This window comes from Ischnura elegans, chromosome 5 (assembly GCF_921293095.1).
Source record: "Ischnura elegans chromosome 5, ioIscEleg1.1, whole genome shotgun sequence".
Classification (NCBI taxonomy): Eukaryota; Metazoa; Arthropoda; class Insecta; order Odonata; family Coenagrionidae; genus Ischnura; species Ischnura elegans.
The window spans coordinates 114373599-114387777 of record NC_060250.1 but is presented as its reverse complement, the minus strand read 5'-3'; the positions used below and the strand labels follow the sequence as shown (position 1 = coordinate 114387777).

General features: G+C 37.7%; 1 protein-coding gene across 3 annotated transcripts in view; it reads left to right on the top strand.

Moving 5' to 3' along the window:
- LOC124159434 (dnaJ homolog subfamily B member 3) overlaps window positions 1-7675 on the top strand; it is a 301576-nt gene extending 293901 nt beyond the window's left edge. For all 3 annotated transcript variants that reach the window (XM_046535242.1, XM_046535243.1, XM_046535245.1), the window contains one exon: window positions 5925-7675. In XM_046535242.1, coding sequence (XP_046391198.1) covers window positions 5925-6018 — 94 coding nt within the window. In that variant the 3' untranslated portion in view covers window positions 6019-7675. The remainder of the gene's footprint in view (window positions 1-5924) is intronic.
- The last annotated feature ends 6504 nt before the right edge of the window (window positions 7676-14179 follow it).

Genomic DNA, 14179 nt, shown 5'->3' with positions numbered 1-14179 from the left:
ATTGGTCACGCTGACAGTAGAAGGCTAAAGAAGCCGTGGATAACGGAGAACATGATAAGGGAAATGGAGGAGAGGAGGAAGTGGAAGAACGTGGGCACAGAACAGGGAAAAATAAGGTATAGACAAATTAATAATCGGCGGATTACGGCGTGAAACAAAGAGAGCAAGGGAGGCTTGGTGGAAAAGACAGTGTGAGGAAATGGAAAAGTTCCAGAAGGATGGAGAAGTAGGCGCGTTGTACGCCAAAGTGAAGTCGCTATTGGACGGCAAAAGAGGACAAGCCATGGCTAAAATTAAGGCTAAAGATGGGAGGATACTAACCGAGCGAGAAGAGGTACTGGGTAGATGGAAGGAATACGTGGAGGACCTGTACGACGGAATGAAAAGACCAGAGAGATTTTCTCTAGAGGAGGAAAGTGCAGTGGAGGAGGATAATCTTGGGCCGGAGATATTAGATTCGGAAATAGAGAGAGCACTCCGTGATACGAAGGCTAGGAAAGCAGTAGGCGTGGACAATATACCGTGTGAGCTTCTGAAGAATCTAGGGAAGGAAGGTAAGAAAAGGTTTTTCGAACTAGTGAGCAGGATCTATGAGGAGGGATGTTGGCCGGAGGATTTCGTGAAGACGGTCTTAATTCCGCTTCCGAAAAAGAAGAAAGCTGTGGAATGCGGAGATTATAGGACTATCAGCCTAATATCGCATGCAGAGAAAGTGGTGCTGACGATATTGAACAGACGAACGGAGGCGAGGGCAAACGAGTATTTGGGCAAAGATCAATTTGGTTTCAGAAAAGTGAAGTCAACTCGTGATGCAATAGCAATAATGAGGTCCATCGTGGAGAGGAACATAGAATATGAGCAGGACGTATATGCATGTTTCATGGATTTTGAGAAAGCGTTTGATAGGGTGAACTGGGTGAAGTTAATGGATATTCTCAAGAGAATAGGTGTAGATTGGAGGGATAGACGACTGATTCGTAATCTGTATATGGCCCAGACTGCGCAAGTGAGGGTAGCGGACGGAGAATCTGGGTGGGCAAGCATTGGCCGAGGTGTGAGGCAAGGCTGTCCTTTATCGCCGCTGCTCTTTAACGTGTACACTGAAGAGATGGTAAGGGAAGCGTGGGATGAGTTAGAAGCTGGAATAAAAGTGGGAGGAATGATGTTCAAATCAGTGAGATTCGCGGATGATCAGGCTTTGATTAGCCAGTCAGCAAGGGGGCTTCAGGCTCTAGTGGATGCGTTATACGAGCGTTGCGAGGAGTACGGGATGAGGATTAATCACAAGAAAACACAAGGTTATGCGGTTTTGTGAAGCATCACGAGCGAGGAATGTGAGACTTAAGATAAAAGTGGGTGGTGAAAAACTTGAGCAGGTTGAGCAGTTCAAATATTTTGGCAGTACGTTAGAGGAAAAGGGATACAGTAGTAAGGACATTAGGAAGAGAATTGCATTAGCCAAGGAGGCGTTCATGAACAGGAAGGAGCTTCTGAGAGTATCGTTGTGTAAGAGTTTAAAGAAAAGGTTAGTGAAGAGTTTGATCTGGAGTGTAGCTCTCTACGGTGCAGAAACGTGGACACTGAGGAAAGAAGACGAGAGAAGATTGGAGGCATTCGAGATGTGGGTATGGAGAAGAATGGAGAGGGTGAAATGGACGGAGAGGAAAAGGAATGACGAAGTGCTGGACATGGTTGGCGAGGAGAGGCAGCTTGTAGATGAGATACGGAGGAGACAGAAGGTATGGATGGAGTTAGTGCTTAGTGGTGAGGGGATGTTGAAAATGGTGTTAGAGGGTAGAATGTTAGGGAAACGAGGGAGGGGAAGGAAAAGAATAGGATTTTTAGATAGATTGAAAGAGAGTAGGCCTTACAGTGAATTAAAGAAGGTAGTGCTGGAAGGAAATGGAGGCTCCCAGCTCACTTCTTGAATACTCCATGAAAACCTACCTTAATCGGTAGAATACTAATAATAATAATGATCGAAAGGAGACAGTTTATAGTCTGTTGTAGGGCTTGGTGATTCACCCCTCTAATTTTGAGGTTTCAGTTTTGGGAAAAAATTTAAAAAGTGCATAGGAATATAGTCCCCCTTTACTTTTACTATGGGAATTTTTGGAAAAAAGGAGGGACTATATTCAGATAAATATGGTATGTTTTGTAATCTGATATGCTTTGCTGGATGCTGTTCAATTACTGTAATGATATGGTGATATGCAATGCCTTGCCCAAGGAGATGATTCAAACCCTCCTCCCCCGGAATCTGACAAATCCCTTTTTAGTAGGTTTTTTAAACACTGGAATTCCGTTCCAATTATTATATCAGCTGCTATTAATTTTAGTGGGAGCATACTAATTTGTAGATTAATAAACAACAGTGTGTCCTCATTTAACATCGCTTATTATTCCTCAAAAATGTGACGCTAAACAAAATAATAATATAATATAATAATTTTATTACTCCACACACAAATTACATGACAATAACAAATTTGAGTAATTTTAGGTAGCCGCGAAGGATAACCTGTTTGAGGCTACCATCCAAAATAATAATATTTATGCTTTACATATAGTGTAGTTCATTTTGTGTTACCTTGATAATCTATACAACCAAAGCTTAAGTGCGTACATGAAAAAAAACAACTAAAGTACTATTTATAATTCATTTACAACAACATTTGTTCTACACTTTCTTTAGTGAGAAGCCAAGAATGTACATTTTGCAAAAACTTTTTTAAAGACTTTGAAATGATGTTAATCGGAGCATAAAGTCTCATGAGAAACTATGCAAAATTAGGAATCGGTACCATACTTTACCTATACCAATAGAGAAAATTTAATGTCCCATTTCTGGGGCATATTTTAATGATTTACTACCAAATAATGGCTTAAATACAAATTTCTATCTTCATATACAACATGTGCAGCAGTGGCATGTCTCTCTATCCATTTTTGAGTGATCTTCACACACTTTGCCAAAAGGTGAAGGCAAAATAGGTACATATATGTTTTACCGGTGGTATATACAGTGGAACTTGGTTAGTACGTTTCTAAAGGGACCACGAAAAATGAACGTACTAACCAGGAAAACGTACTAACGAGGAAAGTAAATAATAGCAGTCGGGGTTATTGCAATCAGTGAAAAAGTCGTCATAATTACAATTACTATCAGTAGTTCTCATAGGATCGCCTTCCTGAACTCTTTTCACATTTAAAATCAAGAAAATGAGCGCTACCATGAAAAACAATACCATGTGAATAAAAATCGCAATTTTTCATGGACATCCCGGAGAGGATTTCTGAAATTACGGCGTCTATCTCCCGTGATTTATCCTATATCTATTTACAGAACGAGGACGAGTGAAGCTCAGACAAGTCATTTTTCTTTCTCACAGCGTACTCGGAGAATATAACAACAACCCGGAGTAAGTCAACTGGTTTTTTAAACATCATAAAAATTGGGCAAAATTATATGTATTGACTTTCAAATTACGGCAACAGCCGTAGACATTCGCTTCTGGAATGATACCATTTCGATTGTAAAATCGATCGATATATCAACTGATGACAGGCAAGATTATTAGATTACGACGTAATTACAAGAAAATTTTATATTAAACAGTTGAAATTTACTTTCAAAATTTGTCTAATGTCGTCTGCTTTCGTTCCGAGATCAAGTATTTTTAAGCTAAGCTTCGCGTGGAGATCCAGAGGATCGTCTGCTCCCACAACACTAGTCAAGTAAATACGCACGACGTCGAGTTTATGGAGCAGTACTGTTTTAGATAATGTGAGAATTGTCTAATACCGTTAAGACTCATTTCTTCATCATGATAATTCGTGCAATAGCAACAATTGCCCACTCATGAACTTTGTGCGCAGCAGTGGGCACTCCCAAGCTCCAAAGGCAACAGAAGGTGAGGAGCTCGGGGTGGGGAAAATTGGGGCTTCTTATTGGCTGTAGTTTTTCATAGTCAGACAACCCAAAAAATGGCCGCATTTTATTTTTCATCACGTCACAAGAATTTAGAAATGCATTTGGATAAATTACGGTAGAAGAAAGAGATGTGGAATGAATGGAAGAATGTTAATGGCTGATAATAATAAATTAAATCATGAATTCAGACGTTTGCTACCCTTAAGAAGACACTAGAGAACGAATTGCGGGTTGCGTCACGGCAAGCAATTGAGCGTACTAACCAGGAAAGCGCAATTTTTTCAAACGTACAAACCAAATTCTTTTACCTGTATTTTGTTCGGATGGTACCGGGACCGAGGGAAATCGCCGTACTAAGGAGGAAAACGTACTAACGAGGAACGTACTAACCAAGTTCCACTGTACATAGAAAGCTGTTTAGCTTAGATAACGAGACCCAAAATTGAACTTTAATTGAATGGCCACGTATAAAATTTGACAGTGATTCCATACACTGCAAATGTATGCTCCTGTAATTACATTTTCCTATCAATGAAAAGTGTGAGAACTCAAAAGTTAGCTGTATGGTAATCCATTATGTACAGTACGGAGAAAATATTTTGCATATTACAGATTTAAACATTAATTATTTTTTCATTTTTATAATTAGTCCTGTGTGTTTAAAGGCCTGGTTACACGGTACATTAGAATGTACAAGAATCTGTACATTTTTCTGAATGGTTTTCTGAACAGGTTCTTGTACATTCTCATGGACAAGATCAACGAGTAGGTGGTTACACGGTACATTTTTTCGGACATTTTTTCATACATTTTTAAATGCGCAACAAATTATTTCAACTTCAAATATAAACAAATGGGGAACATGCAAACTTTTTTAAAAGTACTAGAATAATAAGATACTTACCTCAAATGTACTTGCCGAAAATTTCGCGGACGGGTTCGAATCCCGTCTGGGTAGGTGATCCCTAACCAGGACCATGGATGTTTGTGTTGTGCTTTGTTAATGTTGAAAACCCTTTGTGAAGGCAGCAATGTGGTGTTCACTGGGAAATGGGAAATAAAGGAAAAGTCCTATAGGTATAATTATTTACCTTGGTCTTGACTATAGAACCCTTTAACTATTTATACAAGCCTGAATATTTAATCTACCTTGTTGTCTTCCTCTTTAATTATGGATTTGTGATTGCTTTAAGGAAGAAGTCGAAATTTCATGGGCTCAATGTGGTCCCTAAAACAATTTCTAGTAGCCCCCATAAAACTATGAAAAGGCCACCAAGTATTTTATCAGTTTAAATGGTGAAAATGCATACCTTGAGCGTGTATGGCTGAATTATAGTATATTATTTTTATGCATCAGTAGAAATGTGGAGAGATCACTAATTTTTGTGTCGTATAAGGCTTATATCAATTGTGCATTCAGTGTACAAGTAGTTCACCAAAATGTGGCTTAACGCTGCTTGAATTGAAAATAATTAGTGACTGCTGGAAATCCCACAAGACAGCAATATTCTGTTCATAATATCTTGTTCACAGGATTAAGCCCATGGTGAGAGCTCAAATCTGTTTCTGGCAGATTTTAGGATAAAAAACCATGGACTTGCCTCAGTTGGTATTTGGAAGAGTCACACACTACTGAATGGAAGTGAAAAAATTCCATGAAATTAATTTATCCAGGTTTATGTGAACACAAATCCTGATTACCCGAGTAAAATATGTGTAGTAGTATTCCATAGTAGAGCCTGCAACACCATGCCAAAACAACCAGTTAATCTTGATGGTAATAGCCTTGTGGGGCAGGTTGGAGTTATTTCACAGAGTTTTCATAGAATGTGGAGCAAAATGTTGTCAATACAAAGCCTGTACTCTTGTGGCAAAAGGTATAGCTAGGGTCTCTGAAAAGTGCTGAATAAACTGGAGGGAAAGCAGTGTAAAAATCACAACCCATGTTTTATTCTCTTGTTCTAAAGTAAAATTTTCTTTTTTTCCACAGGGTCTTTGAAAATGGGAAAGAAACTGTGATGGTATATGAAAATGACGTTCTCACCTCAAAGACTGTGAATGGGATGGCTCAGGCGATAAGTTAGAAGAAAGTTTGGGACTAAGGAAACTTTTTGAGTGAATGAAAATGTGTCCATATATTTTGACTTACTTTTTTTTTATAGTTTCTATTTAAGTTACTTCTGCAAAGGAATATTTTTTTTTACGATTCACAACCATCGAAATCCGGTGTTATATTTATATTCAGTATCATATTTCAAGTTTGATTTCCTGTGTGCAGGGTTTTAATTACGCTTAAATAACCTAATGTTAATGCAAATTGTGGAGAAAAGAGCAGCATAATATATTATGTTCATAGAGTGAGAAATATGTCGACAAAATTTAGGCCTTCAGTTTACATGTTGAGAAATAACAGTAGCTAGCAGATACATCTCAGTGAACATGATGTGTTAAGTGATGATCATTCGGGATGCCAATGGTGATGGCACAAAGAGTTCTTTGTATCAGCTCATATGTCAACGAGTCAAGATTCCTTGTTGAGGCTTTGCGATTGGATATCGTCATCATTGTACTGCAGAGTTTCATGGAAGCCAGCTTAGTGAATATGCTATTATTCTGCCTTCATGCGTTGCATTTATAATGAGAGCCAGAAGCCAGTATGGTTGTATTCCCGCTCATTGTTTGCATCATGTCAGCTAACCTGCACATCTGAAGTATAAGTATGTTGGTGAGATTGGTCTTCAATCTTTTCTTGCCATTGGTTGAGGATGAAAGGGAGACCAAGAAAATTTTACCAATATTTCCTGTGACTAAATGAAGCTGTGATCCCACTTATTACTGTTGTAAAGTGCTCCATAGTAATGGTTGTATTTGTATTTAGGTGGTACTCCTTTTGTGTCAGAGCACTCGCAAGTCATTGTCATTTCAGTTGTCATAATGTTTCAGCCTTCATAATAGCAGTGTTTTTCTTCTTGTCCATAATTTGTGCAATTTGAATTCAGATGCTGTACATTTCTCCTGTGCTAACACCTAAAAATCTCTTGGTCTTAGGAGAAAGTTGAGTGAAATAGTTCTTATTCTCTAGTTGTCGAGCCTTTGTGATCGTGAATTGCAAAAAATACTCCATAATTACTGAAGTCAAGCTTAATTAATGCAATCCCTGAGATATCTCATTACTTACTTCTAGTTCTATTGACGCCACTCACTTCAATCATACCTGCACTTTTGGTGTACATATACCTGGAGTAAATAGGCATAATATAAGTAGATGGTTGAATGCAAGATAGGTAGTTCTGAGTGAATGTTGACTCAAATGTTCTCCATTAGTGTTGAGGATGAGTGTAAGATTGAAAGTGTTGAATAGTTGATGAAGACAGTGATAATTTAAATGTTTGAACTTTATGGGTGCATATCCCATGTTTTGTTACTTGTAATGTAGTTGTGGCATTCTGTGCGTATGCGGAATGTAAGACAGGATGTTGTATTGCATGAGCTCGGAGTGATGGCCATGCCTTGATGCTCACTTGAAGCCATCTAGTCGATGGCTATGTAGCAAAAGCGTTGATGTAAAATGTATATCTGGAGTCATGATGAAACTCATTGCACTCTTACTTATAAGGTGACGTAATTTATGTAACAGTTGGTTTCATTGTGAAAAATGTTTTGGATGTACTTAATATTGCAATGGAGACAAGACTTCATATTACTTTGGACTTCGAGAATTCATTAAACATTAGATTGTAACCTTGGTATTTATTTTTTTTTTAACAATCCAGTTTTATTTCAGTGAAGTGTTATTCAGCTCTGACATGGAACACATTGGAATGATTGCTCTCCTTTGGTAGAGGCTTGTATTTCAATTTTGCATCAGTAAAAGATAACAATTATTTGGCTATTTTTGGGATACATGAGCAATATCATGCTATTTTTATTCTGTCTGAGTTGAACTAGGGTTAAATAATCATAAGACTTTAAAGTGAATGATGCATAATTGATACTGTATAATTAGCGAAGATGCAGCCTTCTATACAGTTCAGTTAGTAGAATGCTTTTACGTGAGTTAAGAACTGGAGGTGGGTTAAACTGTTCATTTTGATGAACTGTTCACTTTGAACCTGTTCAGCAAAAAGAACAGTTCAAAATATCAGTTCGTGGTGAACAGCCACATTCAGGCAGAAAATACTGTTTATCGGACGTTCAGAGTAAATGCAAGCTTAGTGTGGTATCATATGGTTTGTGCAAGCTTGTCATAGTAATTTCAAGCAAAATCTTTCCCGGGCCTTTACTTGGTTATCGGTGTGCAGGACAATATCTGATGTCCACTTGTAGAATAAGCCAGAATTAATATTTATCAACCTAGTGCCTGATGTTATTCCCGTATTTAGCACCAGAAAAGTTTGTTAAATGCTGCTCTTATAAGCAATTAAGACTTTCATACACGGCTAACTGTTCTTTATAAATATTTTTGGTATAAACGTCATTTTTGAATCTCTCTCTTAGACTCCTCGGTAAGATATCGATTTTTTTTCTTCTCATTACAGCCTGTGTCAGGTTTCTATCCACTGTAATGATGCAATTAACTGTCAATAATAGCATGCGCAAGACTGAGAAATAATCAGTTTCATTGCTAAATTAGTACTTCTGGTAGAATGTAAAAAAATAGTAAAATATGTTACATCCATGGAATTCTGTAACATTTAAATATCAAACATGGAAAGCAAAGAAAGTGTTAACGCTTTGAGGTGGATTTAAGTGCAATTAAGCTAATTGGTCACAATAAAATACATAAAATGTCGTGCGGTGAAAAACCTAATGTCATCAAATAAAATCACCGTAGGTAACGTATTGTTTTAATTCCTTCAGAAGTGATGGATGTATGCCTCCGTAGACTTTCTCTGGAAGAGTACAAAGTCCTACCCCCTTCAATGTCTAATTACTCTACAAATAAGTAATCTGAGGAAAGTTGTAGTCAAATTTTTGTTTCCCAAAATCATCAGTTCAGGCCTCTTAAAGCAAAGCAGGGTAAAATACAGATTAACCCAGTTACAAGTTAATTCCATTACGAATAATTACATAGCAAAATATGTAGTGGATATGACATAGTCAAACAATTTGTTTATATTTTCTGTTTGCTGAAATTGATTTTTGAATTAATATAACTTAAAAAAAAATTTTATCCTAATGTTTAAATGAACTTTGAACCATAGCACAAATTACGAACAGATAACCGACCCATAAATTGACCATGAACCTGAACCATTGCATCCTGTTCTTTGAACGCAAATGTTCAATGAACACGAAATCAAAATGAGCAGCCAGAGGAAACGAATGGCCTGCAAAGAAGGAACTTCCTCCGAGGAATTAACACCCTCTGAAAAAAGAACGCCCTCCAAGAAAAAAACACTCCACAAAATGAATGCTGTGGGGAAAAGAACACCTGTTCAAAATATTAGGGCGTTTGAACTGTTCAGAAGCTATCCTGTTCTTTTTCATGGACGGAGGGGAATGGTAGAGAAAGAAGGGGAGGGGCTCGGTCGTCTATGGCACACTTCAGTGGCCTTGGATGTCTCCATCTTACCCACCATCTGTTGTAACTACCATGCACTTGATGGAGTAAGCTGCAGTTCAAAATACCTCTTGGTGAGCATACCTGATGGACCGAATACGCCGCACGTGTGCAGTGCAGTCATGAACAGTGAACTGGGAGTTATAGAGAATTGTTCATTTTGTAACCAGTTCATTACAGTGAACAGTTAGTTTTGGCAGTTTGGTTCTTTTTGACCCATCTGTAATAGGAACCCTCTGCAGGACACATTTGAGAAAGAAATGTATATTTTTCTTTTTGCTCACGATATAGATAACTTCTGGGTTGGGTTTATGTAAGTCCATCATGCTAAGAAATATAATATACATTTATGGTCAGTGGGCATGGACGGTGAAGTCAAAACTTTAACACAGACGAAAGTAAAGAACCAATGAGGGTATCAGGGAAAAAAAGGTGTTGAAGAATAACGGAATTGAGTCATGGGGTGAGGATACAACTGGAGAAACAATCAGCAAAGGTCGACGGAAAACATTTACATGTGAAAGATTAAAAAAGCAGGGAAGTTAAAATAGGTAAAATATCAGTTGAAAAAATTGCTTTTAAATAATTTTTATAAATTTTCATTGCAAGACTAGGAGGAAAGGAAATGAACATGGTTATTCCATTGGATGAGGAGAAAAATAGGGAGCACTAGTGATAAAGGTCAGTGGTGAACATTTAAAATAAGTCAAATCATTTAAAATTACAATCTCATTCAATTACCATAGTTTTTCCATACCATACTTACCATTTTTTTACCATTACCATACCAGCTTTTAAAGCCTTTGTCATATACATGTTAAATATTCCTATGAAGCTTCTTAGGTGGCCTCTATCAGATGCTAGGTTTTACATGAATGTAATATCATGGTTAATGGCACCATGTTCATGGTAACTTATTCTTGCCTTGAAGTTTCTCCCTATTTGTCCCAGATACCCTGTTTCTGTCATCAAATGAACACCACTTTCCTGTAAAACATGTACACATATGGTCTTATGATTTAGAAAGTAATTTACCCAGTGTTCAAAAATTCCTCAAGTCTAGCCTTCCTTCTAAGGAACATAATTCCACACTGTAATGGGAAATTGTGCTTTTTGATGTGGTCAACCTTTTTACATATGCTCCTGCAAAATATGCGATCGAAACAGCTATATTCTGCTCAAAGGGAGCAAATTGCAATGAAGACAATATTAAAGACTTTTCACCAACTTTTCAACTTTCAACCACATGTACCTCCGAGGACTATTTTTTGTTCAATATGATAAAGGCATAATCATCCCTGGGATTCCCCATTGCCCCAGTTTAGCTGAAATACATTTATCCCTTTTAAGATTTTTTTATGGTCCTATAATTTTTACAATGTAAATAGAAAATAAAAACCTGAACTATTAAGATTTATCCATCTTGATCACAGATAGATAGTTTTCCATGTATTTTAACCCATAGGCTGCGGGAATGTTTTTAAATGGTCTGCATGGTGAGTGCAGGAAAAACGTTTTTCTACGTTTGACCAGATTTTCTTACCACTGGCAGGCTTTCCTTAAGATTTTATTGCCGTCCTTTCCGCGGTTGCTTGAACTCGGCCCAACCTAGTGGCAGAGAGCACAAAGGCATCGTTCAAGGACTGGGCACCCTCACTACGGGGAGCACTACCCGGATTATCCCTTCTCCAAGAAAGAGAGAGCTCCCTGCTCTCTGTGGCGAATTATCGATGAAAACAATTCCGACCAATCCTTGCATTTCCTAGGAATTTATTTAAAATTGCCATTGTCCATTTGCAGGGGAAACTTATTTGAACAAATTGGTCACTCTTTCTTATACTATCAGTGGTGGGTCCTCCGTCCCTACGTTATTATCAAGAACATATTATTTTCATGGTCTGTTGTCAGGGGTAGGGTGGGCAGTCCCGGATTAGGAGGGTCCACTACCTGCTAGACACACGCTCGGGGTCAACGGAAAAATATCTTCCCGACTCATGTCCGGCACACAGTGGCAGAAAAATTTTGACGCTCCCGCAGCTTAAGGGTTAAGGATAATGATATCTGAGGCAAAAGTTGCTAGTGATGTGATTCATATATAGCATATTTTTAAATAATCTTCAGGGAGAGGAACTGCTTAAATCTCCTCCACTGCTCCAACCATGCAGGAATTGTGTGTGAGAAAAAATTCTCAGACTAAGCTTTCAACTTAGAACTGTTGCAGAGTAAGGAATAATGTTGGGCAACACATGCATCTCTGATTTGGTTATCAATTGCATTTGATGAAGCGAGTTGTATATCCTCAATCCAGTCTATAACTGTTTTCTTATATGCATGTGTAACTTATGTTAGAATCATTTTAAAATAATGAAAGAAACATTTTAGGAGTTGAAACAGAGAGAGCTATTATCCCACACAATGGTAACGAAACCCTTGGGTCGGGTTCGCGGGATACCCAGTCAGCACACGAGGTATAATATACATATTTTTTAAGTCAATCTTGGTAAACTATGTAAAGTATATTGAAATACGTAAAATTTACATATCATATACTCGGAAATATTTACATAGAAAATATTGTTAACTTTTATTTTAGGTCAACATAAAATGCTGTCTTATTTAATACGTGATTGATTTAAACCTATTTTCTGGCCCATTTATCGATACATTTAATGTAAACTGAATGTAAATTATTTACATTCCATATACTTTTAGAATTGACGTAAAATATACATATATTTACGTCCAATATACATAAACCATTTTCATGGATTCATGCCAGATAGTTCATTTACTGGACCACCCACACAGCAGAGGATATTCCAGGAATATCCCATTTTGATCCCCAATATTCCTATTTCGTCCCAGGGTTATTGCGAGCCATTACGGGATATTCCTGGAATATCCTATTTTGATCCCCTATATTCCTATTTCGCCTCACGGACATTGGCAACCATTGTGGGATATTCGCGGACTATTTTTTGACAACAGGCTTTTGTGTATGTAATAACTGAGTTACAGGTGTTACTAAATGATATTGTAACAAAATAAGAATAACTATCTCACCCTTTCGAGACGGGGGAGTTTTCGTCTTACAATTAGTATGACTGCTGTTCTGAGCCCCAAGAGAGACTTCTTTCTAGTGGTACGGAGCAGGGGGTTCCTCTTTTTTTGCACGTTCGCAAACGCTGTTCCAGAAATGCACTATAGGAACACAGTAGAACACCTACCTATGGTGTTTGCGCCTTTCTGTTCTGGAACACTCATGAGCGCTATCCAACTAGGCTGCGTTGGAACGCAGGTGAACGCCCGAGAAAATGCCTACCACGTTTGTTTTATCATTTCTGTTCGGAACATCCAAGAACGCTGTCCGCCTGGGTTGCTATGAAATGCAGATTTATTCAAAAATCAATCAATACCCTTAAGATGTAAAAAAAATCCTGCCATGAAAAGTTTTCCTCGTTTCATAAAGAAGAATGCTTTTCAAAATGTGATTTCACTCGTGCTTTTTAATCTACTGAGGCGATGACACAAAAAAGATATATTTCTCAGTGGGATTTATTCCTCAAGTCATAAGGCGAAACTTAATTTTTTGAATGCCAAGATTGACTCCCGCCCGCGATTTCGACCTATCGATTGTGGATACCATCGATGGTCGATTCCACCAATAGTCGATTTCCATCGATACACACATGGCGCACATGCGTCCCATCACTACTTTCTCGTCCTCCTGCTGCAACGATTGATGTTACGTTAACTGTGTTGTGTTCGTCGTAAGCGAAATTGATCCTGCCGAAGTTTATCAGCCTCTAAAGCTCTTCTTTTACCTGTTTCACCAGCACCTACGTAATCATCTACCGTTACAACGAAATTTGTAGTGTTGTTTTTTTCGAAACTTCTCCAACAAAAGTTTATCAACCGCTGAAGTTCTCCTTTTTCTTCCTTCATCAGAATCTGGGTAAGTAGAAGTGTTGCTCATTGCAACAATTTTTATTTTAAGTGAAGCGTATTCTTAATATTTTCAACCTTCTTACACTTCCTGAGACAGCTCAGTCAATCATCTTTTCAATCCATCTTCTGTGGATTGAAAAACGTTGCATATGCTTAAACTTAGTTTTATTTTTATGCTTGAGGCATTTTATCACTGTATGGTGGGAGGATTATGAAGAAAAACTTCCCGGCTTAACTATTTATTGAGTCATTAAAAGTTATTTCCATTTTTTAAATTCGCTGTCGAGTCATAAGTTTAGACTCCTTCAAAATGTAATCATATTTGTTGAAGATCAGAGGGTATTTTAGTCTTTAGGTTTGTACACATTGGTTTTAAGTTATTGGGAATTAAATTCTCAAATCAAATTAGTACTTCGAATTTTCAATGTGAATAACTTGTCAATTTTTACACTTAGAACTGATTTTTTCGAAATTTCCTTTGTTGACTGTTGGGGGATTTCATCTCAAATCAGGCAGAGGGGTGTCAGGTGACCATCACCGATTTCTCTGAAATTTATATATGTGAAAGCAGTATCCTTATGATGAATAATGATGCCTTTATCTCAGCTCAGAACCGAACCGTCATAAAGTTACCTTCCTTTGAACATTGCAGTGTCAGGCCTCAGAGTAAAAAATGAAAAATCACATAAATGCTGATTACGAAGGAACCATGGCCTGTAATGCAGTGGTAATTG